The sequence below is a fragment of the Maylandia zebra genome, linkage group LG18 (assembly GCF_041146795.1).
Source record: "Maylandia zebra isolate NMK-2024a linkage group LG18, Mzebra_GT3a, whole genome shotgun sequence".
NCBI classification, from domain to species: Eukaryota; Metazoa; Chordata; class Actinopteri; order Cichliformes; family Cichlidae; genus Maylandia; species Maylandia zebra.
In genome coordinates, this window is record NC_135184.1 from 16449061 (window position 1) to 16469013 (window position 19953).

General features: G+C 42.1%; 2 protein-coding genes across 5 annotated transcripts in view; one reads left to right on the top strand and one right to left on the bottom strand.

The window, feature by feature from the left end:
• The first annotated feature begins 205 nt into the window (after positions 1-205).
• Positions 206-1668, top strand: cebpd (CCAAT enhancer binding protein delta). Its single transcript, XM_004542793.6, has one exon. The coding sequence runs from the start codon at positions 452-454 to the stop codon at positions 1331-1333; it is 882 nt and encodes a 293-aa protein (XP_004542850.1). The 5' UTR covers positions 206-451; the 3' UTR covers positions 1334-1668.
• An 83-nt stretch (positions 1669-1751) lies between these two features.
• Positions 1752-19953, bottom strand: part of spidr (scaffold protein involved in DNA repair) — a 44181-nt gene continuing 25979 nt past the window's right edge. Inside the window, exons 11-20 of one of the 4 annotated variants that reach the window (XM_004542794.6) lie at positions 15559-15717; positions 12355-12442; positions 11011-11151; positions 10859-10918; positions 10120-10318; positions 7134-7319; positions 5933-6026; positions 5736-5850; positions 2724-2780; positions 1752-2255 (exon numbers count right to left, since the gene is read on the bottom strand). In XM_004542794.6, the coding sequence (XP_004542851.1) occupies positions 2136-2255; positions 2724-2780; positions 5736-5850; positions 5933-6026; positions 7134-7319; positions 10120-10318; positions 10859-10918; positions 11011-11151; positions 12355-12442; positions 15559-15717 (1219 nt within the window). In that variant the 3' untranslated portion in view covers positions 1752-2135. Of the gene's footprint in view, positions 2256-2723; positions 2781-5735; positions 5851-5932; positions 6027-7133; positions 7320-7410; positions 7484-10119; positions 10319-10858; positions 10919-11010; positions 11152-12354; positions 12443-15558; positions 15718-19953 lie in introns of those variants that run through there. The other 3 variants (XM_012916800.5, XM_076876507.1, XR_013094037.1) reach the window with 3 other exon arrangements.

Genomic DNA, 19953 nt, shown 5'->3' on the forward strand with positions numbered 1-19953 from the left:
GAGCCGAGCCTTCACTATGTAAACAACTCTGCACCATTCATACATCATAGTAAGAAGTGGGTGGCACGAGCAGCACGCCCCTCGCTCCTCAAATGGGAAGTTACGGTGCACCACGTGACAGCCTTCTGGACTTGACTGGCTCGTGAAAGGGCGGCGTGTGTGACGTCAACTGGTGCAGACGATACAAAACACTGCGCGAAAGTAGAGCCGCTTCAGAGAAGTGACAAGAGGTGTGTTAGGGTTGAAAGGGACGGGAGCCTGACAGTCAGCACCCAGGGATAAAAAGCCAAAAAGTTTTTTAATATCGCAAAAAGGGAGAAAAGCGCCTGCGCAGAAAGAGAAGCCGCAGCAGGATTATCGCGCTGCCGAGCTGTCACACCTGAGGGGTATCTCTATAAGAAAAAAGTTTATTTTCTCTCTAAAACCCACGTGGGACAAGTCAGCAGGGTTCATGTGTGACATATACAGCCTGGACTCGCACTGCGTGTCTCCACAATGCAACATGAGCTGGTCCATGGAGCCTGCTAACTTCTACGACAGCACCAAGCTGGGGGGTCCGCAGCAGGGGGTCTGCAAGCCGGGCAACAGGAGTGACGGCCCGGCGGAGGACGGCACCATGGTGGAGCTGAGCACCACCCCCGCCATGTACGACGACGAAAGCGCCATCGACTTCAGCCAGTACATCGAGTCCATGACAACCGTGCCAAACTTGGAGCTGTGCAACGATGAGCTCTTCCTCGACCTGTTCAACACCGTCAAGCAGGAGAAGGCGGATTTCCACAACATGCAAAGCTCCGGTCTGCCCGGTGGCATGCAGCAGCTGTCAAACGCCTACACAGCAGAGAGGAAGACGGACGGCGCGCTGGGGAAGAGCGCCTTCAGCGCACCCATCAAGCAAGAGTCCGATTGGAGTGACAGCGACATGTCTTCATCCCTGCCTTCCCAGATCGAGACCTGCGCGCAGACCTCCGTCAGCCTCCCCACGGGGCAACCGACCCCGCCGACCACCCCGGAGCCAGTCTCCGCCGTCAGCTCGGCCAAATCCTCGCCGCGTAAGCTGGGCAGGGAAAGGGGGAAGAAGGCGGTGGACAGGTTCAGCTTGGAGTACCGACAGAGGCGAGAGAGGAATAACATTGCAGTGAGGAAAAGCAGGGACAAAGCCAAAAGGCGCAACATGGAGATGCAGCAGAAGCTGATTGAACTGAGCGCCGAGAACGACAGGCTTCACAAAACCATCGAGCAGCTAACTAGAGAACTCACCGGCCTCAGAGAGTTCTTCAAGCAGATGCCCAGCTCCAGCTTTGCGGGCTCCACGAGTGCAGAGAGCCGGTGACAAATTCTCGAACTGCTTTGAACTGAACTTTCAAGAGACATACCTCAACAGACACTTGTTTTTTGTTTTTCTTACCATCTGTACCAGATGTATTAAGCTTACCATAATGGCACTGGAAAATATGATGCTGCCATATTTTTGTGGGATTTTTCCCCTGTATTAAATTATTTTACCACTGCATTTATGTGTTGTTATACCTGATATGGTACCTTTTTTTTTATAATTCCAAACTTTCTATAAGAGCCAGAGCATGATCTTTTATATAGTTTGTATGAAACCTTGAAAAGTTTGTTTTTGTTATCTGTAATAAAAACATTGCTGGAAAAATTGCAGAACTGCCTGGTCTGTGGGTAATCTTTGTGTGTCATGATTTATGCTTGAGGAAACTGACACAAGAAGTGCAACAGGAAACAGAAAGTAAGGTCAGCAAAAATGAGCCTTTTATTGACACAAAGCGAGTTAATCTTAAACACAGAAAGGATGAAAAAGTTTTAAAAAAGACAACATTTAAACCCAGAAATCTGAAGTTAATGAACCCACGTGGGCTCCTTTTGACAGCCTGCATGCCACTGCTCTACCCTTGGGCTGTCAACCCCTGGCTGGTTAGATCACATATCATTAACACAAACAGGACCTTGTCTCTTCACAGCCTGTTCCCTTCAGCAGAGCCTCAAGCTGTCAGGGGGAGGCCTTCAGAGGGAGGGAGGAGGATAAACTGGCTCGGACCGAGGCCCAGCGTGCAGATCCTTGGAGCCAGCTGAAGCCTGAGGATTGATCTCATTAGTTCCTTGCCCTGACAGCCTCAGAGGCAGATTTCTTCCAGGCCCATCCACAGGGCAGGCTTCCTAGTGATGACTCGGACATAAACGGGGATGGGGCCCACCTCTTTTCCCAACACGGCCTCCACATCGTATCCTGGGAACTGAAACAGCGAGGTTAAATCACTTGGCAGTGTTAGAGCGTTCAGAAAGCAATCAACACTTAAAATAGTTCCCTCCTATATCTCCCATACATAAAAAAAAAAAAAGTTTGACAGTAATATGCAAGCATCCTTAAGCCCCCTGACCTCTGCACTCTGGCTCAGCAGTAATTCTAGTGATCTAAGTCTGAAAGCGCACATTGCATTTGTATGTTAAAAATAGCTCCAACAGCACCAGTGGGTTCTTGAGGTTAGTAAAAGCCAAAAAATGATAATCAGGCCGGGAAAAAGAGTGTGTCAATATTTTGGAAACCAATTCCTTCAAACATATCAATGAACAGCACGTTTTTTGTTTTGTTTTTTTCACCTCAGCAGAGAAAACTTAATGCCGACTCATGACATATTGACAAAAGATCAATGCGCTCTTCAGATGAGCTCAGAGTTATGTAACAGCTTGATAAGCACACCTACCTCACCCCCTTCCACCTCTGCGGCATTCAGGATGGTCATGATCGTCCTCTGCTGCAGCTGATTTTTAAAAAAAAAAAAGAAGACGTGGACACAGTAATGACTTTTTAATCATCACCTCAGTGCAGTAAATCCAAAACCAATGCTGCACCAGGGAACTGTGCCCTCCGCTTAGTGACAGCTCTCAAGGGTTAATGTATCAGCCGTTCGATAAGAACAACTCTGATAACTTTATCAGTTTGGCTTGCTTAGCTTTCTGATTGCAAAGTCACACACCAGCCTTTCCACAATAAAATATCTTTATGCAGATGTGCTCAGCCTTTAACTGTGCAGAATGTGGTTTTTATCTTTATGAGTCTTGCTGTAAAAGAAGACCAAGGCAGCGCGGGATGATCCACTGTCCTCAAGGATGGACACCTGATCTATTTTAAATTCTGTTATTTAATTTTTTTTTTTTTAAAGTGTTGCTTAAATCAACAGCTCAGCACCTAAAACATCCATTCATTTATCTTCTTATCGCTGTCACACCTGTGTAGTCAATATGAGGCTAGGCTAGATTAACTTTTCACTTGTTTGTGCAGTGCAAATAGCTACCTGTCTCTGTCCAAAGGACCTTTCTGATTATATTTTGTGCACGTGTAGCTTAGTTTTTCTGTACTTTGAAGGTCCAGCTAAGGTTGGGCATTGCAAAGTAGCTTGGGCTACAAATGCTGCGGTTTGTGGCATGGTTCAGGAGACTAATTAAGACTTTATATCTGATGATCTGCTGTTCAGAGAATAAGAGAAGTCACTACGTGTGTCATTACGCAGACTTGGACAAAAAGTGACACCAATTTTCACATTAAAAAAAGTGTTTCTGCGATAAGTGGTCATAAATGTTTCTAATTTCTAATCTGGCAATCGGATGAGGAAGTGCTTTCAGTATCAGATTTAATATGACTGCTGTTGTAGCTCTGTTGCTTTCATAGCATTAAAGAACATAACAGACAAAAAGTTGAGGAAGTGGCCGTCTTATGGTGGGCAACAACAACTGCTGACTGCTACAGAGGGACTTTTCTGTTGGGGGACTGAATTTCTCCTTTTTGAAAGACCTCATATTACAGATATTGACCAGAAAGTTACTGTCCCAACCCAGAAGAACCGTAGCACATCATTCCCTGTAAAATACTGAACTGTCTTTTCAAATCTCAGGTTTGTGTGGACTGAACAGACCAGATAATCTGTCTAAATCAGTGGCCTGGTAGGTGGATTCACTTACGACTCAACCTCCTTGCAACTAGTTAAAACTCATAGTTGCCTGGCGACTGCATTACATTTTTTTTCCTGTTGGAGACCGATTTCAAGTGGTGCAGCCAACTACTCCTTGGCCATTGCATGCAATTCATTTGTGGTAATACGATCATTAACTGTGATAAACAACTGAAAGATGCAAATCCGTTGATGTCTACGTACACAGAAATTCACATAACTACTTAAAACTAATACAAAATATTTACAAATAACTGACTGTAAAATGACATGAGTGCTTGTTAACCTGCTATAAAATAAGACAACCAGAGTACAACCAGTTGGCAGCCAGCTGAGTCAAGTCCCCAACTGCAAAGAAGATGAGTTGCAGACAAACTGTGTTCATTGATGTGCACCAACTCAAATTTATTGCAACATGCTGGCAGTCAGTGTTTATAAATTAGCAATTATTAGCAAACCTTCGCCAATCTGTGTAGGAGTGACTGCAGTCAGTGCGAGTCAAAATTGTGATTGTTTTGAGACAGGTTGCCTCCCACCAGGCGATCTGTGCAATCGCCTTGCAGTCGAAAGGTTGCTGGTATTGCAATATGCATTGGTGAGCTTAACTGGTTGTATTCTCGTTATATCTTTTTATGGCAGGGTTACCACGCACCTTTATTATTTTGCAGTTGGTTATGAGCTTCTGGCTGAAATCTGAATCGAAGCATTTGAGGTTAATCACCATATTACCACAAAGAAAGTGCATGCAGTGGCCAACTTGATCATATTCAGTTGCAAACTCACATCAGACTGAATTGGTCTTATTGTTGCTTTATCACCATCTTGAAGAACAAAAGCTGCTTTGAAGAAGAAGGCAACTGACTGTGAGTGCTTGCACACCTATCACTCTTTTCCCTTGTGTGACTGTAGCATTAGTTCAGAGCCAGGCTGATGCTAAGCTAACTGTCTTCAGGTTGTTCTGTCATGCACGAGTGGTAGTGATCTTCTTATCGAACGGGGCAAAGAAGTACAGTGCTTAACAAATTCATTAGACCACCTGTCACAAAAACAAGAAAACGCCAATGTTTTTAGAAATGTTACGGCCCTAGCAGGGCCTCTCTCTCTCCTGAGGGTGCCTGTGTGGGCGTGTCCCACTACCTCCTGCCTGAGGTGCCACCTTTCCCTCCTGTACAGCTGACTCCCATCAGCAATTAAGGGTATTTAAGCCCAGAGCAGGGTGAGCTCTGGGCCAGAGTGCCATTTTGTGTGGGTACAGCTAGTGAGCTGAGTGTTTGCGGTAGTTTCCAGCTAGTGAGCTGTGTAGTGTGGTTTCCAGCTAGTGAGCTGTGTAGTGTGGTTGTCCAGCTAGTGAGCTGCGCTTTCCTTTTGACTTTTTGCTTTATTTGACCAACGCCTGTGTTTTGTTGGTGTTTTATGGTGATAACGGCTTGTCCGTCTCTTTTAGTTGACTTACTTCAATAAAACTGTTTTATTTAAACTGTTTCGCCTCCTTGACTCCTTTTTCTGACCCGGTCACTTTTGTTACTTCCCCCTCACCGCCTAGACCCCCCCCAGGGGAACGTAACAAGAAATCTGTCAGAAACTCTGAGCCGGCACAGTGGACTTCTCTGAGAAGTCGAAAAATTCATCAGGGTGTGTTGATTAACCATCACAGAAACATAAAATGTGAAGAAGTAATAAACAATATATTTTTTAAATATTACACTATTCTTTTAAGTACAGCCCTGAAACACTTGGATTTCTTAAAGCCTGCGATGCTGTTCTCACCTTCACCTTCATGGTGCAGTTACTTAATAAAGAAGAAGTCAGGAAGACTTCCAGCTGAGTCTTTGTGTGCGGCTTATCCACGGCAGACTTACAAGAAACACAGTGGAACTTCTGACTGCAGAAGAACACAAATATGATGTGATACATCTGCCAGGATGACAAACATGAAGCTAGTTTGCTTAATTGTGAGGACCTACGGCCTTTCAGCTGAAAGCTCTAAGTTGTCACTTCCACAAAGATTACAGGCAGGCCACGAGTACGCCGTGCTCTCATCCACACCGACAACCACGCCTGCAGACAGAAACAAAACCATTAGAAATGACAGGGGGGGACATTCATGCATGCTGCACAGCTCTGCAAGACTTTAGTTTCTGTTTTTAACCGGTTCTTTTTCATTTCTTGATATTTTTAGCCAAAGGAACAGTGATAAATGTTCGACGCACAAGTTTGAAAATGTGTGCATGCTGGTGACAGGGTGTAAGCGATAAACACATCCCTTTCAATTTTTATCTGAGATTGTCATGATAAATGCAGCAAAGACGCACTCCCTGCCTAAACATCATCACACTTGACAACCACAGTTGCAGCCCCACGACTTTGTATCCTTACACAGGATACTAAATTCAAACCTGATAATAACTTCTTGTACTTTCCATTTTGGGCCTTTTTTTTCCACTGGTGATTTCCAGAAGGTGTGAGTGCAAGACACAAGCTTGTTTTATTTTCATTCAGCCATCTGACCAAACATGTAGAGCAACAGAGGCCAGAACACAGTGTGATTTTCGCCCTCCATGCTGACATGAAATCAGCAGATGTAGATTATTATCTGCTTGAAGCAGCTCTATAATACACCACATTTACATAATTGGAGAAAAACAAACCAAGAAAGCTTCAAAGCAAGGATGTTTAACCAAAGTAAGTGACGTTGGTGGCAATAAATTTAATTAGTTGATATATACTTTAATTAGAACTCATACGAGTAGTTTATCATTTATGTTTCAGATGTGGCAGCTGGTGGCGATCATAACTGGTGTTAGCAAACATTATAAATCCCTAAAAGCAGCAAGACTGCTTGTGTGCACAAAAAACAATTGAGGGAAAATACAACGTTCCCTCAAACTGTAACTCATTGTCACCAGAAGTTTAAAGCTTCGGGGGAGGCAGGCGGTTTAGTGAAAAAATGTAACAGGAATGGACAAGAATCCAGTCATTTTTCATGTTTTTGTTTGCAAAAAAATCCTTTACAATTCAACCTGAGGACAGTGACTAACAAACAGAGTGCAAACTCCTGCATCCACACCAAAGCCTCTTCTTGCGCTGTAAGCACACACTTGCCATGTTCTCCAGGAATTGAGCTAAATGGAAAAGCACGGGATCGAGTGAAAGGCAGAAGCAGACCTGTGAGAGTGCAGAGGGAGTTGGGTGTGGTCTCCAGACTCAGTGGATCCAGTCTCGCAGGCTGGGGCAGGGTCTTCGCCTGGGGCTCAGGCAGCGACTGCAAAAGTAATTCTGGCCTGTTTGTGGACTCGAGGCAACCGTCGGAGCATACCTGAATAACTGACTGCTCTGCACAGAGAAGGACACCTGGAGGTGCAAATGCCAAAAATGAAATATCACATTGAAAGAACAAGTTCTAGTCTTAAAACTGCTACTGTGGTAAAGATGTAGAAACTACCAAGTAGAAACTGCCAAGGGAAAACAGGAAGCACCGCATGCTTCTGATGGCTGATTTTACAGGTGGGCTTCAGCTGGCCATGCAGAAGTACAAAAAACAAAATATAATGTAGTGCAAGTACGGTTAGGTTCATAAGTTTCTGGGCAATGACGCGTTTTAAACTTTTCCCCTGTTCACCACCACAAAGGCTTTTAAATAAAATGCAATGTGATGTAAATAAAGCGCAGCTTTTCAGTTTTAATATGAGCGGTTAACCAAATGTATTGGAATAACTGGTCAGGAATTGCAGCCAATTTTATACTTTGTCCCCCTTAAAGGCTCAAAATTAATTCGACTCTTGGTTGACAAGCAGTTTTGTGACATTTTCGACATTAGGCGAGTCCCATTTTCTAATTTTTCCACAACAAATACAAGCAGATAAAAAAGTTTTGATGATGTGACTGATAATAGAAGTAACAGGATGAACTCTGATGTTTACATATCTATACTCTCTGCTCAGATTCACAGAAAGATAATGACCCAGAGCAAACTGTAAAAGCAACCCTAAGCGTTTCTCAAGCCATCACCTGATCTCAACCCAATGAAATATGCTGTTCAGTTATAAAACTGAACGCAGAGAGACCCACAAACGAGCAGCAACTGAAGGCGGCTGCATTAAACCCCTAATAGAGCAAATGAGGAAACACAAAACTCAAAGGTCTATGGATCCATGGTTTCTATACTTCAGGAAGACACTACAAAGGATTCTCAACAAAGTATTAAAACAACCCTGATATTTAAAATTATGCTAGTTTGTAACAATTGACTTTGAGGCTATGAACATGGGTTACTATGAATAAAAAAATGACTGCAATTTTGAAACAGTAATGGAAATCCCCTCAAATTAAAGCTGAATGTTTGCACTTTGATCACATCTTGATTAGGTGAAATAAAAAAAATAAAATAAAAAAATGTGTCACAGTCTGAAACTTATGGACATAACTGTATAAATACTGAAAACTAGTGACTAACTTCTGTAAAAAAAAACCACTTTTTTTTAGTATAATTCTTGCAGCTCAAACCCTGGCAGCCTCATCTCGTCACATTTCCCATACCAGCTGTGAATCATGCTGACTTTGGCTAAATTTCTGGAAACGAGGACTCCTTCTGGGAGCAACTGCACTGAGCTCTCCGGAGCTTTCCAACAAATGTGACTTTTACAATAATAAAATGTATTTTTTAATGTCTGATTGAACATAAACACAGAGTATCTGTTTGTTCCAGAGTGACCACTACATTCAGATGCTTTCAGAAAGGTGAGCTTGTGCACATCCGCTGTTGAGAGATCAACAATATGTGAAATTCACCTGTATTTTGATCCTACGAATCTGCCACTAGGATAAATAGTATGTAAGGAATCATTTCCATATTTTTAATTCTTGGGCTCTACTCGAGTATCTCTGCAGTTAAAAGAGGCGTGTGCTTGTGTGACTGTTACTTTAAGCTGTTTCCAACAACACTGCCTCACACATGAAAACAAACCAGTGTGTGCAGATGAACTGATAGACATTAAGTCAGCCAACAAGTTGTCCAATAAAAAAATAGAAAAATAACAAAAAAATCATAAAAACATCTGGAAAGATTCAGGAAGTTCACACTTTTTGTAACGGCATACAACTGTTTGTGCAACTTTTCCCACACAAGAGAAGGAGAGTGCAAAAATAAGTACAGAGCTACAACAACCACAGTGATGGGAACTGTGCCTGATTGAAATTTAAAACAAAATCCTTAAACTACAATTTTGAGGTACTTACACTTTCCTAGTTAAAGCTTCAAATGTCTGTGTCCTGTTATCAGTTTCACCAGAAACATTTCACCTCTAAACTTCTCACCTGCTTTAACCTTTCTACCACTGCTTTATTCACAGCGCTCAGGTCCTCAGACCAAACTCATGTTTGCAGTCGTTAGGCCTGATGGCTGTGCCCTGCAGTAGGCACCTACTGCCTTCCTGGCACCTCCATCCTCAACATCCTTTATCCAATATATCCATCTGTACAAAGCTGTCCAAACCATCTCAGCCCTGCTTCTCTAACTCTTCTCCAACAAACTTTTTTCTCAAGCTGAGTTGTCATTTTTATTCCCATGCATCCTGGTCACTCCAAATCAAAATCTTAGTATATTAAGCCCCGCCTCCTGCCATTTTTCTCAGACCTCAGGGATTAATAACTATGAACATACTTCTTCCTCTTCTATTTCAAACTTGATGATTGGTTATTTAGATTTTGTTTGAGCACATATGTGTAAACATCCGTATGCGTACTTGTATAAACAGGCATCTGTCTAGATGTGTATATGTATAAATTGTTGTTTTATGTCTGAAATGAAAGGTTATCAACATCATCTGCCCTAAAAAAGGTATTTGTATAGCAGCTGCTTTGATGTATGACCTTTGTTGGGGTCCATCCATGTGGTTGGGAACTACTGAATACCACCTCAAACAGTCATACAGCAGTTTAACAGTGTAACAAATCATAAAATTTGTAACCATAGATGCTTTATTTTATACCTACCAGTGCTACAACACTCTAAGTTTATGAAGCTGATGATCCCAGTTTTGATTTCGTCATGAACACAATTTTAAATGCAGCTCTTTTGCTTTCCCTCCCTGAGAGTGACTTTTGCACACATGAGGCCACTGTTAATGCTCGAATGGTTTACATAAAGCTCTACCGTGTTCTTTGATGGCATCGCTGAACGACAGGCGACAGACAGCGGGAGAGTTTAGTGTTTTGAGGACGGAGGAAGTGAGCACACAGGAAGTGTTCACACACAGAGGCACAGTGCGCCTGCACGGCCTCTCTGACTGCTCCTCCTGTAGACTCGGGTCGGTGAGCACCAACCAAACCTCACCCTGGCCTACATCAGTGTTCTGCAGAAGAAACAGAGACAAAGACAATAAAGAACACAGGCAGGGAATTACGTGGAAACCCAAATGACCTAGAAAGAGGCCAATTAAAGGAAACATGACACAACATAGCTTACAAAGCAGAAATCAGATGGTATTTATCACTTCTGTAGAAGAATTGCTTGAAAAGAGCTACGAAAAGAGGAATCAATCAACAAACAATGCTGCTGAAGGAGTGCAAGAACACTAAAAAGTTAAATAACTGTGTTTCAGTGCGGTGAGTGCATGGCAAAGTCCACCACTTTGATCTGAGCTGTTATCTCATCTTGGTCAAAGTTTAAAGGTTTCACCAATCAATGGTGAAGAACAGCGAGGCCTCGCACAGGCTGTCATAGACCGGGCGATATGAACTCTGCAGTCTACGTCAGAGCTTATCAGCACGTTAGTTCAAATGATCTCAACAGGAAGACTGCGGCGCTCCAGAGGGCAGAGTGTTTGCTCTGTTCTTTAACAGAGGTTCAATTAAATTGCTCTTTTTGTGGCGTGACAATAAAGATACAATACCTGCATTCTCTTGTATAAAACAGTGGCAATAAAAGTGCAGCGGCAGGTTTTCGTCTCGCTCTGAAAAAGAAAAGGTTTGAATCAATCTGCTGAAGATAACTTATCTCAATCTGCTGAAGATTTCTGTGTGCGTGCTCTGAGAAACTGTTCACCTGCAGTATGTCTCGTAAGGTACGTTGTGCAGGGTGAAGGTAAAGCAGGGAAGCAGTCTGATCCTCGGTGGGCTCCACTGAGCTCTCCTGGCCTGACAGCAGGTAGCAGAAACTCGGAGATGGAGCCAAAGATCGGCTTTCCTGTGGACACAGGACACGGCTAAGTCACAGAGCGTTCTCAGCAGTCTACTGCCTTCACACGGCCCTGAGAGCTCTACACACTGAGACCAAAGGAGATGAATGAAAACACATTTTGGAAATTGGCAGTGTGGATTTCTCTTTTTGACGTTTTCATGGTTTCATCTAATTTAATTAAGCTGCTCTATGCTGACTTCCCCTTTGTTAAAATGATCCATTTGACTCTTCAGCAATGCTACATTCCTGTTTTATTGCAAGAAAAAGCTGGAAATAAGAGACAACTACAAACTCAAAGTGGTTCCAGAGCTCTGTGAACCACCGCCCACATCTCAAATTTGATATGCGATTCAGGCAGGTTGGGTGGTGTGTTCAATAATGACCAAGCAGAGTTTAGTCAGTGGGTGGGGTTAAGAAGGGTGATTTTATCTGTGCTAAAAGTGCTGTGAGCAAGGATGAAACAAATGCAGTTAAACAAAAACTGTGACTCTGAAATGTCTTTCTCCTATTTTCTTTTGTTTTGTTGGGACAGACTTTTCACCGAAATCTCTACTGCAGGTTTCACGTATGCTGGAAGAAAACATCAGCTGGTTGCTGCCAACTTATAGATCGCATCTCTGAATGAGCGAGCATGAGGAGGAAAGAAGTTCAAAGTTCAATTTGGTTATCAGGATGTCAACTAAATTCACAGTTTATATAAAAGCAGTTTCATTCCTGTTGCGTTTCAGTTGTCACAGTTTTCGGGGATTTCTTTCTGTGTTGTATAACAATGCAAACTGAACATATGTGTAATTAATTAGGGCTGCAACAGTAGCTGAATTCATTCATTATTAGTTTGTGGTTTTACTTGACTCGCAACGTAAGCATGGTCAGTCCACGTCCTCTTGTTCCTGCATTATTGGAGGGAAATATTTAATCTAATTTCTGATCACCGAATTTTAAAAAAAAAGGATTGTACTTGGAAATAAAGCATTGCAAAATAAACAAAAATTGGTTTAGAAATTATTTTACTACAGTGCTAATGATTTTGTTTGGGATCTGAATTAAAAAAAAAAAATAGACATTTCAATCACAAGTTTTAAATGCTACCTTGGGCCATTTTAAAGGCTTAACAACTGATCAGCTGAATACAAAACTATCAGCAGGTTAAATCTGGTTTCAGCTCCTGTTATAGGGCTCAGCTGAATTATCTCTACAGTGAGGACTTACACTTGGCATACTAAGTGAGTCTCCATGATCCTTGAGAGGCATCGCTGGGGGCCACAGGCTGTCTATCAAGCTGAAAAGCCTGGAGCTCCTGGGAGTGAGACAAAAGAGAGAGAGAGAGAGAGAAAATACCTTGATGTATGCTCAATCATTCAGGTAATCAACAAAAAGTTGCTTCTGTTATGTGGATGTTGTGTTTTCAGTGGGAGAAACGTTTTATCACTCATCCAAGTGACTTCTCTGGTCTCAGCTGAATGCAGGTTTCTTTAGGGTTTATAAGGTTGCTGAAAATACTAAGACCAGATGAACGGAATCAACTTTTTGGGAGAGAGAAAATGTGAAAAGAGGGGCACGGGGGTGGGGGGATGGGGAGGTGAAACTAGTGAATAAGTGAGATGGGGAGCTTTCACAGCCAGTTTCACTTCCACTGAAACAGTTTTCTGCTAAAACAAGAGCTTGTCCTAACAGCACCTAGAATTAACAGTGAGCATGCTCGGGCTGGCAGAGAGGAGAACCACGCTGAAACTGCTTCTTACCGGCAGGTTAAAGGCTGGGAAACATTCACACCCTGTGCAAATTATGATATTATTGTGGCACAAAAATAACAAGGTTTGGAAAACCAATTACAAGTGACATGAATTGTCCGTGACTTTAAGCCCTGATGACTGACATTTGCCATTTCTCACCGCAGTCTTAATCACCGGAATGACAGACTGGAGCAGGATCAAACTGGATGTGCTTTTATGATGTTTAAGTGACGTCAAACTCCAAGTAAGGACTCAATAATTACAAACGGGGGAATAACAGCAAGTCGCAACTCCAGCATATCACGTCAGTCTCCCGCTCTTTTGTCTATTTTCTAAGAAGCCCCTTCTGAGTTCTGCTTAGGTGAGAGCTGCCAACTTGTGCATGTGTGAGCTGTCATATCACCCAGTGGTTAACAACCTGTTAGTCAGCCTCTAATCACAGAGTTTCTTTGTGTGGAACTGGTTCTGCAGGCCAGTTGAGTCCAGTGAGGACTGCTCAAGGATGAGTAATGACAAGCTAACAGGTCTCATTCAGGACGCAGTGATTTTAATGCTGCCTTTGAATACTTAGTTTAACAAAAGTTAAGCACACGCATCTGAATGCAACAAGTGGTAATGGCCACCGCAGTCTGTTGTTAGTGATACTTAAATCTCTTTTGTTAGTGGGTGATGACTGATCATTACACATTTTCTATTTGATTTTATTGGCAAATCTCCAAAAAAACAAAAAAAACAAAACCCACGATCAATCAATCAATCGTTTCCTTAATGACAACCCATACAGCTCACATGCCAGGCTGATACAGTAACAGAATAGTTCAACCATTGTTCGGTGACAAGGGCTTATTGACACTCACATATCTGTCTCTAAAATAACATCAAGTTAGCTCGGGATACGATAAAGACCTGAGGAAATCTGATAGCCTAAAACAACTAAAAGATACCTAAAACAAGTGTCGTTATGTTGACATACAGCCCTGCTACATGTAGCCTGATATTTAATGTACAGACACGAGAGTTGTGTTAAACTTCTCATGTAACAACTGGCAAGACAGCAATATGTTTGCTAGCTGAAACGCGTGCAGCAGATTTAACTGATCTCCATCAATTTCAGATATTTCTGGTTTGGCCAAAAAAAGATCAAACCAAGATCTGCCATATAACTGGTGTATGACACTATGAAGTAACTATAACCAAGTGAGCATGAGTTGAGGTTCAAAAACAAATACAAAAAAATTGTTCTCTATTTATCAGCAGCAGTGACTTCTTGCAGTCTTGTTATCTCAGAGGTGTTAATTAGTTTGCTTTAATGTGGATTTATGGTTTGTCTGAATGTTAGGTTTTTGGTTCTGGGTGTACAAATCTATCCCACTTCAACGTTTCACATCTTTAAGACACACTATGAACAGACATGGGTGGAGAGCACGTCTTGTTGTGAGAGACTGTAAATTTCTTTTTAGGGAATATAAAGACTAAGAGTATCACTCCATGCAGTATCAAACATGCTGTTTTAGTTCCCTTCCCTCCGTTTTTAAGCTACCTGCTTAAGCCTGTTCCTCGCAAACAGAAGGTTTGAACAGCAGGTGGGTGGGGCTGCAGAGCTGTGTTCCTGAGAAGACCATATTAGGCATATCCACCCTTACTGACATCACACAGAGCAAAGAGTTAAACAAACTGTCTGAAGCTGAGTCTGATCCACCTCATTTACTCGTACATACTCTGACCACGATTAATATGAGCAGCCACCATTGCAACAAATGACAAAAATAATAAGGGAACACATAATAGGTCCACATTACGGTATGATTTCTAGGATATGCTTAGAAGTCCAGTAGTCACAATTTCTCAGAAACACATGCCTGATTTAACTCAATCTCACGTGTTTTGCCACTTGAGCTAATAAGATGGTCAATGTGCACCTCTGAAGATAGCCCATCCATCAGAGTCTCACCACAGACACCCTCTGGGGAAATTATAGGCTGCGATGGCACTGAAAATACCAAGGATGTAAACATACCTTCAGTCGGTGTCTAAATGTACCCATGTCAGTTCTTCTAACTGCTACTAATCTGGGATCTTGACTATGGAAACTCACGAGGAAAAGCGAGTATGCACCTCAGTATCATTTTACATGTAAACACAGTCACACTGCTGGCAGAACAAAATAATCTTGTTCAAAGCCACAGCACTGCCAGTTCTCACTGTATTGTAAATGTGGTTGTTAATGCTTTAAAAAAATCAGGACATCCAAAGATAAGCATACTGGAGAGTCACTGAGCACAGCGCATATGGTCCCCAGGCTACTTTACAAACACTTCTTAAAAGGACTTGTCTATGACAAGCATCCACCCAGGGCAGTTTGTCCCTGATGGCTAAAGACTGACAAGATAACCTGTGAAGCAAGATTGGTATCAGTCATAGCACGAACTTCCCCCAATTTCTGGGAACTGAAATGTAGATAAAAAGGCAAAGAGGACTTTGTGTGTGCGTGTGTTTGTGCTCTTTTTTAATGCGCTATTATTGTGTATCCTGTTAAAACCAAATGACAGCACAGGTGGTGAGGGCGAAGAAAGGGGAAGGGGGACTATGGGTTACATAGTTCTTAATGCAGGGTGATTATGCGATTAGAACTGTATAATATTACAATATTACAAAGAGAAGTGGAAGATATGGGTCTCACCTTTCTCGTGTGACCCGCTGTACCACTTTAATGCCTCTCAGCATGCAGGTCTTCCCCTGCCACATCTGGCAGTACCTGCTGAGGTCATCCTCACAAGGCAGGAGTTGCAGCTGGATCACACTGAACATCCCGTAGCTGTCCTGGACGAGCACACACAACCTGGGAAAAGTTAAGTGATTAACTATTAACATATTAAGTAAATCACTTTTTTTTTTTTTTTTTTTAGTTGTGAATCTCCTTCTATAACCTTGAAGATACGTATTTAATAGACATGCCTAATGCATTTCCTTCCTCGTAAGTGCTATGCTTATTTCAGACTCCTTCTTTGACTGAATAGAGTAAAAAGAAATCTAAGGTTCATTTTCTATCTTAAACAAGCCGTTCTTGCTTCTCTCCCCTTAAGCCTGCTTTCTTCTGATTGGTTGACCACCACAGACAGAAGGTTTGAACTGTAGGGGAGTGGTAACAGAGTTGTGTCCCTGAGGTGAACATTTAGGTGATGTCTGATCTAGGTGACTTGGCCAAGAGGAGAAAAAACAGAGCAGTCTGGAGCCTAAGCTTTAGGGCTTACAGGGCTTATTTCTTAAATGTTGACCTCACTTTTTCATTTGAAACTGGATACGTATTGTAATAGATACATAAACAATGTGGTATAAGGAGGATAAGTGCATTTGACTCTTGTCAGTGGTCAGAGATTTATAGAAAACTATAAATATTTGTCATAACACCCTCTGAGAGGATGAAGTGAAGTACACCTGACAGCTTGAATCAAATGACGGTATTTTTTCAGGACCTCCTAAGAAGTCACTTTTCTTTCAGGACTCTCTGCATTAACGTAAGGTTCAGTCGTTCACCTCTAGCTGGCCACAGATGCCTACATTAGGTTTGTCCTCCATTTCTAATTGTTGTTGATATCAAGAGAATCACTGACAGGCCTTCGGGACCAGCATGAAGCAAATTTTTCTGCCTAGTTGACAAATTTTATCACACATAACTGGCATGAATTTGCGTCTCTGCAGACTTTTAAATGTAACCATAGTTTAGTTCATTTGCATTTAGCGTGAACAGACCGAAATATTTATAGACAGACTATATGGCCATGATATATATGCTAGAAGCAGTTTATTTAAACTGCTTTCCACAGCATGTTGGTGTGTTTTTTTGGGACACCATTCACCACCTTCCAAACTCCAGATATATTTAAGATGTGTCTTTGAAAAGGTGAACAGTACACACAAAACCAGAACCCACTTAAACAGCGTTGCTATTTTGTACCTCAAAACTTCACGCAATATCCTTTGAATGTATGTTTACACGTTATATAGATGGATTTTTCAAAAGAAGCAGATAATTACAAGCATTTTCCACCAAATACTTGTCAGGGTTTGTTATTCTGTAACAACAGGATTACTTTAATCAAACTCAGCAGCAACTACTGGCTTGTTACATGGGTTGATTGTAAATGCAAATTAACTGATCAATAAATAATGTCGAAATAAATGGTTTAGCACAAATGTTTGTGTTGAAAATATTAGTGTAACATATTTTCTTATTCCCCTTTAAATGAAATAAAATTTTTATTTACACCCATGTAGTTCAGGATTAGTCCTGAGATTTATGACTGTTAATGCTGGTGGCTGGTTTGACAGGTTGCCGCTGACACAGAAGACCTTTGGCATACAAAGTTATGAGGCAGTGAACTGCTGTGTATGCCTGCACTCTGCTGCTCCCATTGAACGAAGAGCTTGAACTGCTACAGGCTCCACTATCTCTCCCAGTCAAGCCCAGACACAGCCCTGTACAAGCCCTGAGAGTAAACAGCAGAGTTTATATCCCCTGGTTAGACAAGCAACGGCCAGAGAAGTAGAAGAGGAGGAGGAGGAGGAGGAAGAAAAACAAGGGAAAAGGGAGGACTGTCCATAATGCATGTGGATGCATGTGCATACAACAGACAGAGGAAAGTTTTGAGACTGTTTTTAACCGACTGATTGGGCCTACGAATGTTTTCTGTTGCTATACTTGGGTTCTGTCTGTATTTGTTTTGAAGGACCTGGAAATAGATATCTAAATATCATTCCAGACATGACTCTCGGTGGTATAAGCCAAAGATTTAACCAAGATTATTTTCAGTTGTTTGCTTAATCTAAAATCCCAAATCAGACATATACAACACTTTGTTAAATTAACAAGTTATTTTTGACACACCAGACCGAGACAAATGCTGCCCTCTCTGGGGGTTTTTTTCCGCTTACAAAGCTGTAAACATGAGTGCAGAAGTTCAGCCTGTATAGCACAGTAAATGAACCCCTGCTCATTTTATACATGATGTTTATCAGAGAAAGGAACAGCCAGCAAGTCAAAGACAAAACTTTAAAATTCTTCCAAAACACAGTAATGTTTAAAAACACATTTATATCTATATCTATATTGACTACAGCTGGAGGAAGCATGGACTCCTACTAACACTATAACTTGATTAACCAGTTCTTTTGGAGGTTTTTAATATATAGCCACACCTCGTCTGAACCTTGTTTTCAGTCCTATTGCCACCGGTGTATCAAATCCAGCTCGTAGCCATGCAGTCTGCCTTTACAAACATTTGTAGAAAAATTGATAGTTTTAAAGAGCTCTCTAAATTTGAGTGTAGTTCTGCAATAGGATGCTGCCATTGCAGCAAGTCTGTTTGTGATATTTCTTCCCTCCAAGATACTCCACCCTCAGCTAGAACTGATATTACTGTAAAGTGCAACCATTTGCACCTTTTCAAATTCTGAAGTGGAAGCATTTAGGCAAGTCAGCCACAAAGTGTTACACCACAGAAAGTCACAGAGCAAAGTTACAAAGTGCATAAAATAGAACAGACTCCCACATGAATCCCCACTATAGCGAAGCATTTTATGTGCCCTAGTAATCCTATGAGGTATGTTGCTGGGGTCAACCTGGTAGGATCTCCAAATGCCTATTTGTTTTAAGTTAATAGGCGGGCAAGGTGATTTTTATGGAGTTAAAAGAAATAAAACAATGGATCGTGGTACCTTGCCCAATCCAGGAGCCAGGCCCAGGACAGAGGCGTGCACGAGAGTGTCTGGTGGTCGGGTCACAGGGGCCACCCGTTCTGTAGACCTATACCTTCCCAATCTCCGGTCACTCCATTGTCCTACTGAGCAACTTCACCTCTGACATGCGCAATGATACTATGACCCTTTGGGGTGTAGTTGGATGTGACACTGCAAGATCTGAGGGTAGCATGTTTAAAACTGAACGTCCAGATCTTACACCAGTCTTCGGGTGTTTTCACACCTCTGGTGTTCAGTCAGTTTAAATCATACCCTTGATGCACTTTGTTTGTGCAGATTGAACACAGTGCAGTAATTGTACTCTGGTACAGACCAAAACAACTGCACCGAAACAACTTTGGAGGAAGTGGTCTTGATGTGGTTCCAAATGAACTCCAGAGTGATTCGATTATGATGTGAACAGGACCCGACCTCTATCCATATCAACTACCAATTGGTTGCAAGTTTGACCGAATAACCTTCCCGTAGACAACTATGCTTTATATTCCAGGATGCGGCAAGGTACTATAAATGTGGCAAGGTCTGTACGGGCAAGCAGCTAGCAGTAAAATAAAGGTAAATTCTCCAGTAGCCCAGAACACAGCACCTTCTTGCTGTATTTACTTTTGATGCTCCCACCCCAGACACATCTGGCCAATAAGTGGACTGAACATTCTCATGTAGTTTGTAGAAACACATTTTGGTTCGCTTGGATTTTTCTCTGTGTGAAAATAAACCAAACCACGGGGAAAAAAGAACCAAAGAAAATGAACTATAGGTTAGAAAACACCATCAGAGAGGAAAAGGGGCTATGCTTCTTACTGCTAATGGGGAAAAAAACTGTTACTTTGTTGGTTTTGGAGTTCATTGTTCAGAATCTGGTCCCAGAGGGCGACGGGAAGAATAGGTGATGTCTTTAGTGGGTGTGATCCATTAGGATACAAATGGCTTTCCCTCGCAGTGGCCTAGTGTGACTATTACCAAAGGAGTGTAGAGTTCCACTGATAACACTTTCTGCCTTCCTCACCACCTGTTGCAGGTCCTCTCGGTGAACCACACCATACAGCAGTAGGGCAGAAGGCTCTCCAGTGCTGACTAACAGAAGTCGGTCAACATGTGATAAAGGAGGTAAAAGTTATTGCTGACTCAATAACATCAGCATAAACTTCGCACTAGGGGCTTTGTGGCATGGGTTTCCATGGCAAAGCAGCTCCTGTAGGTGTAATGTGTAGGTGGCCTCGTATGCCCCTAACATATTGTGTATTTTGATCAACTAATAACTAAACCTCGAATCAGAGTCATAGAAAACAGAGCAAAGCAGCAAACTTCTCACTCAAGT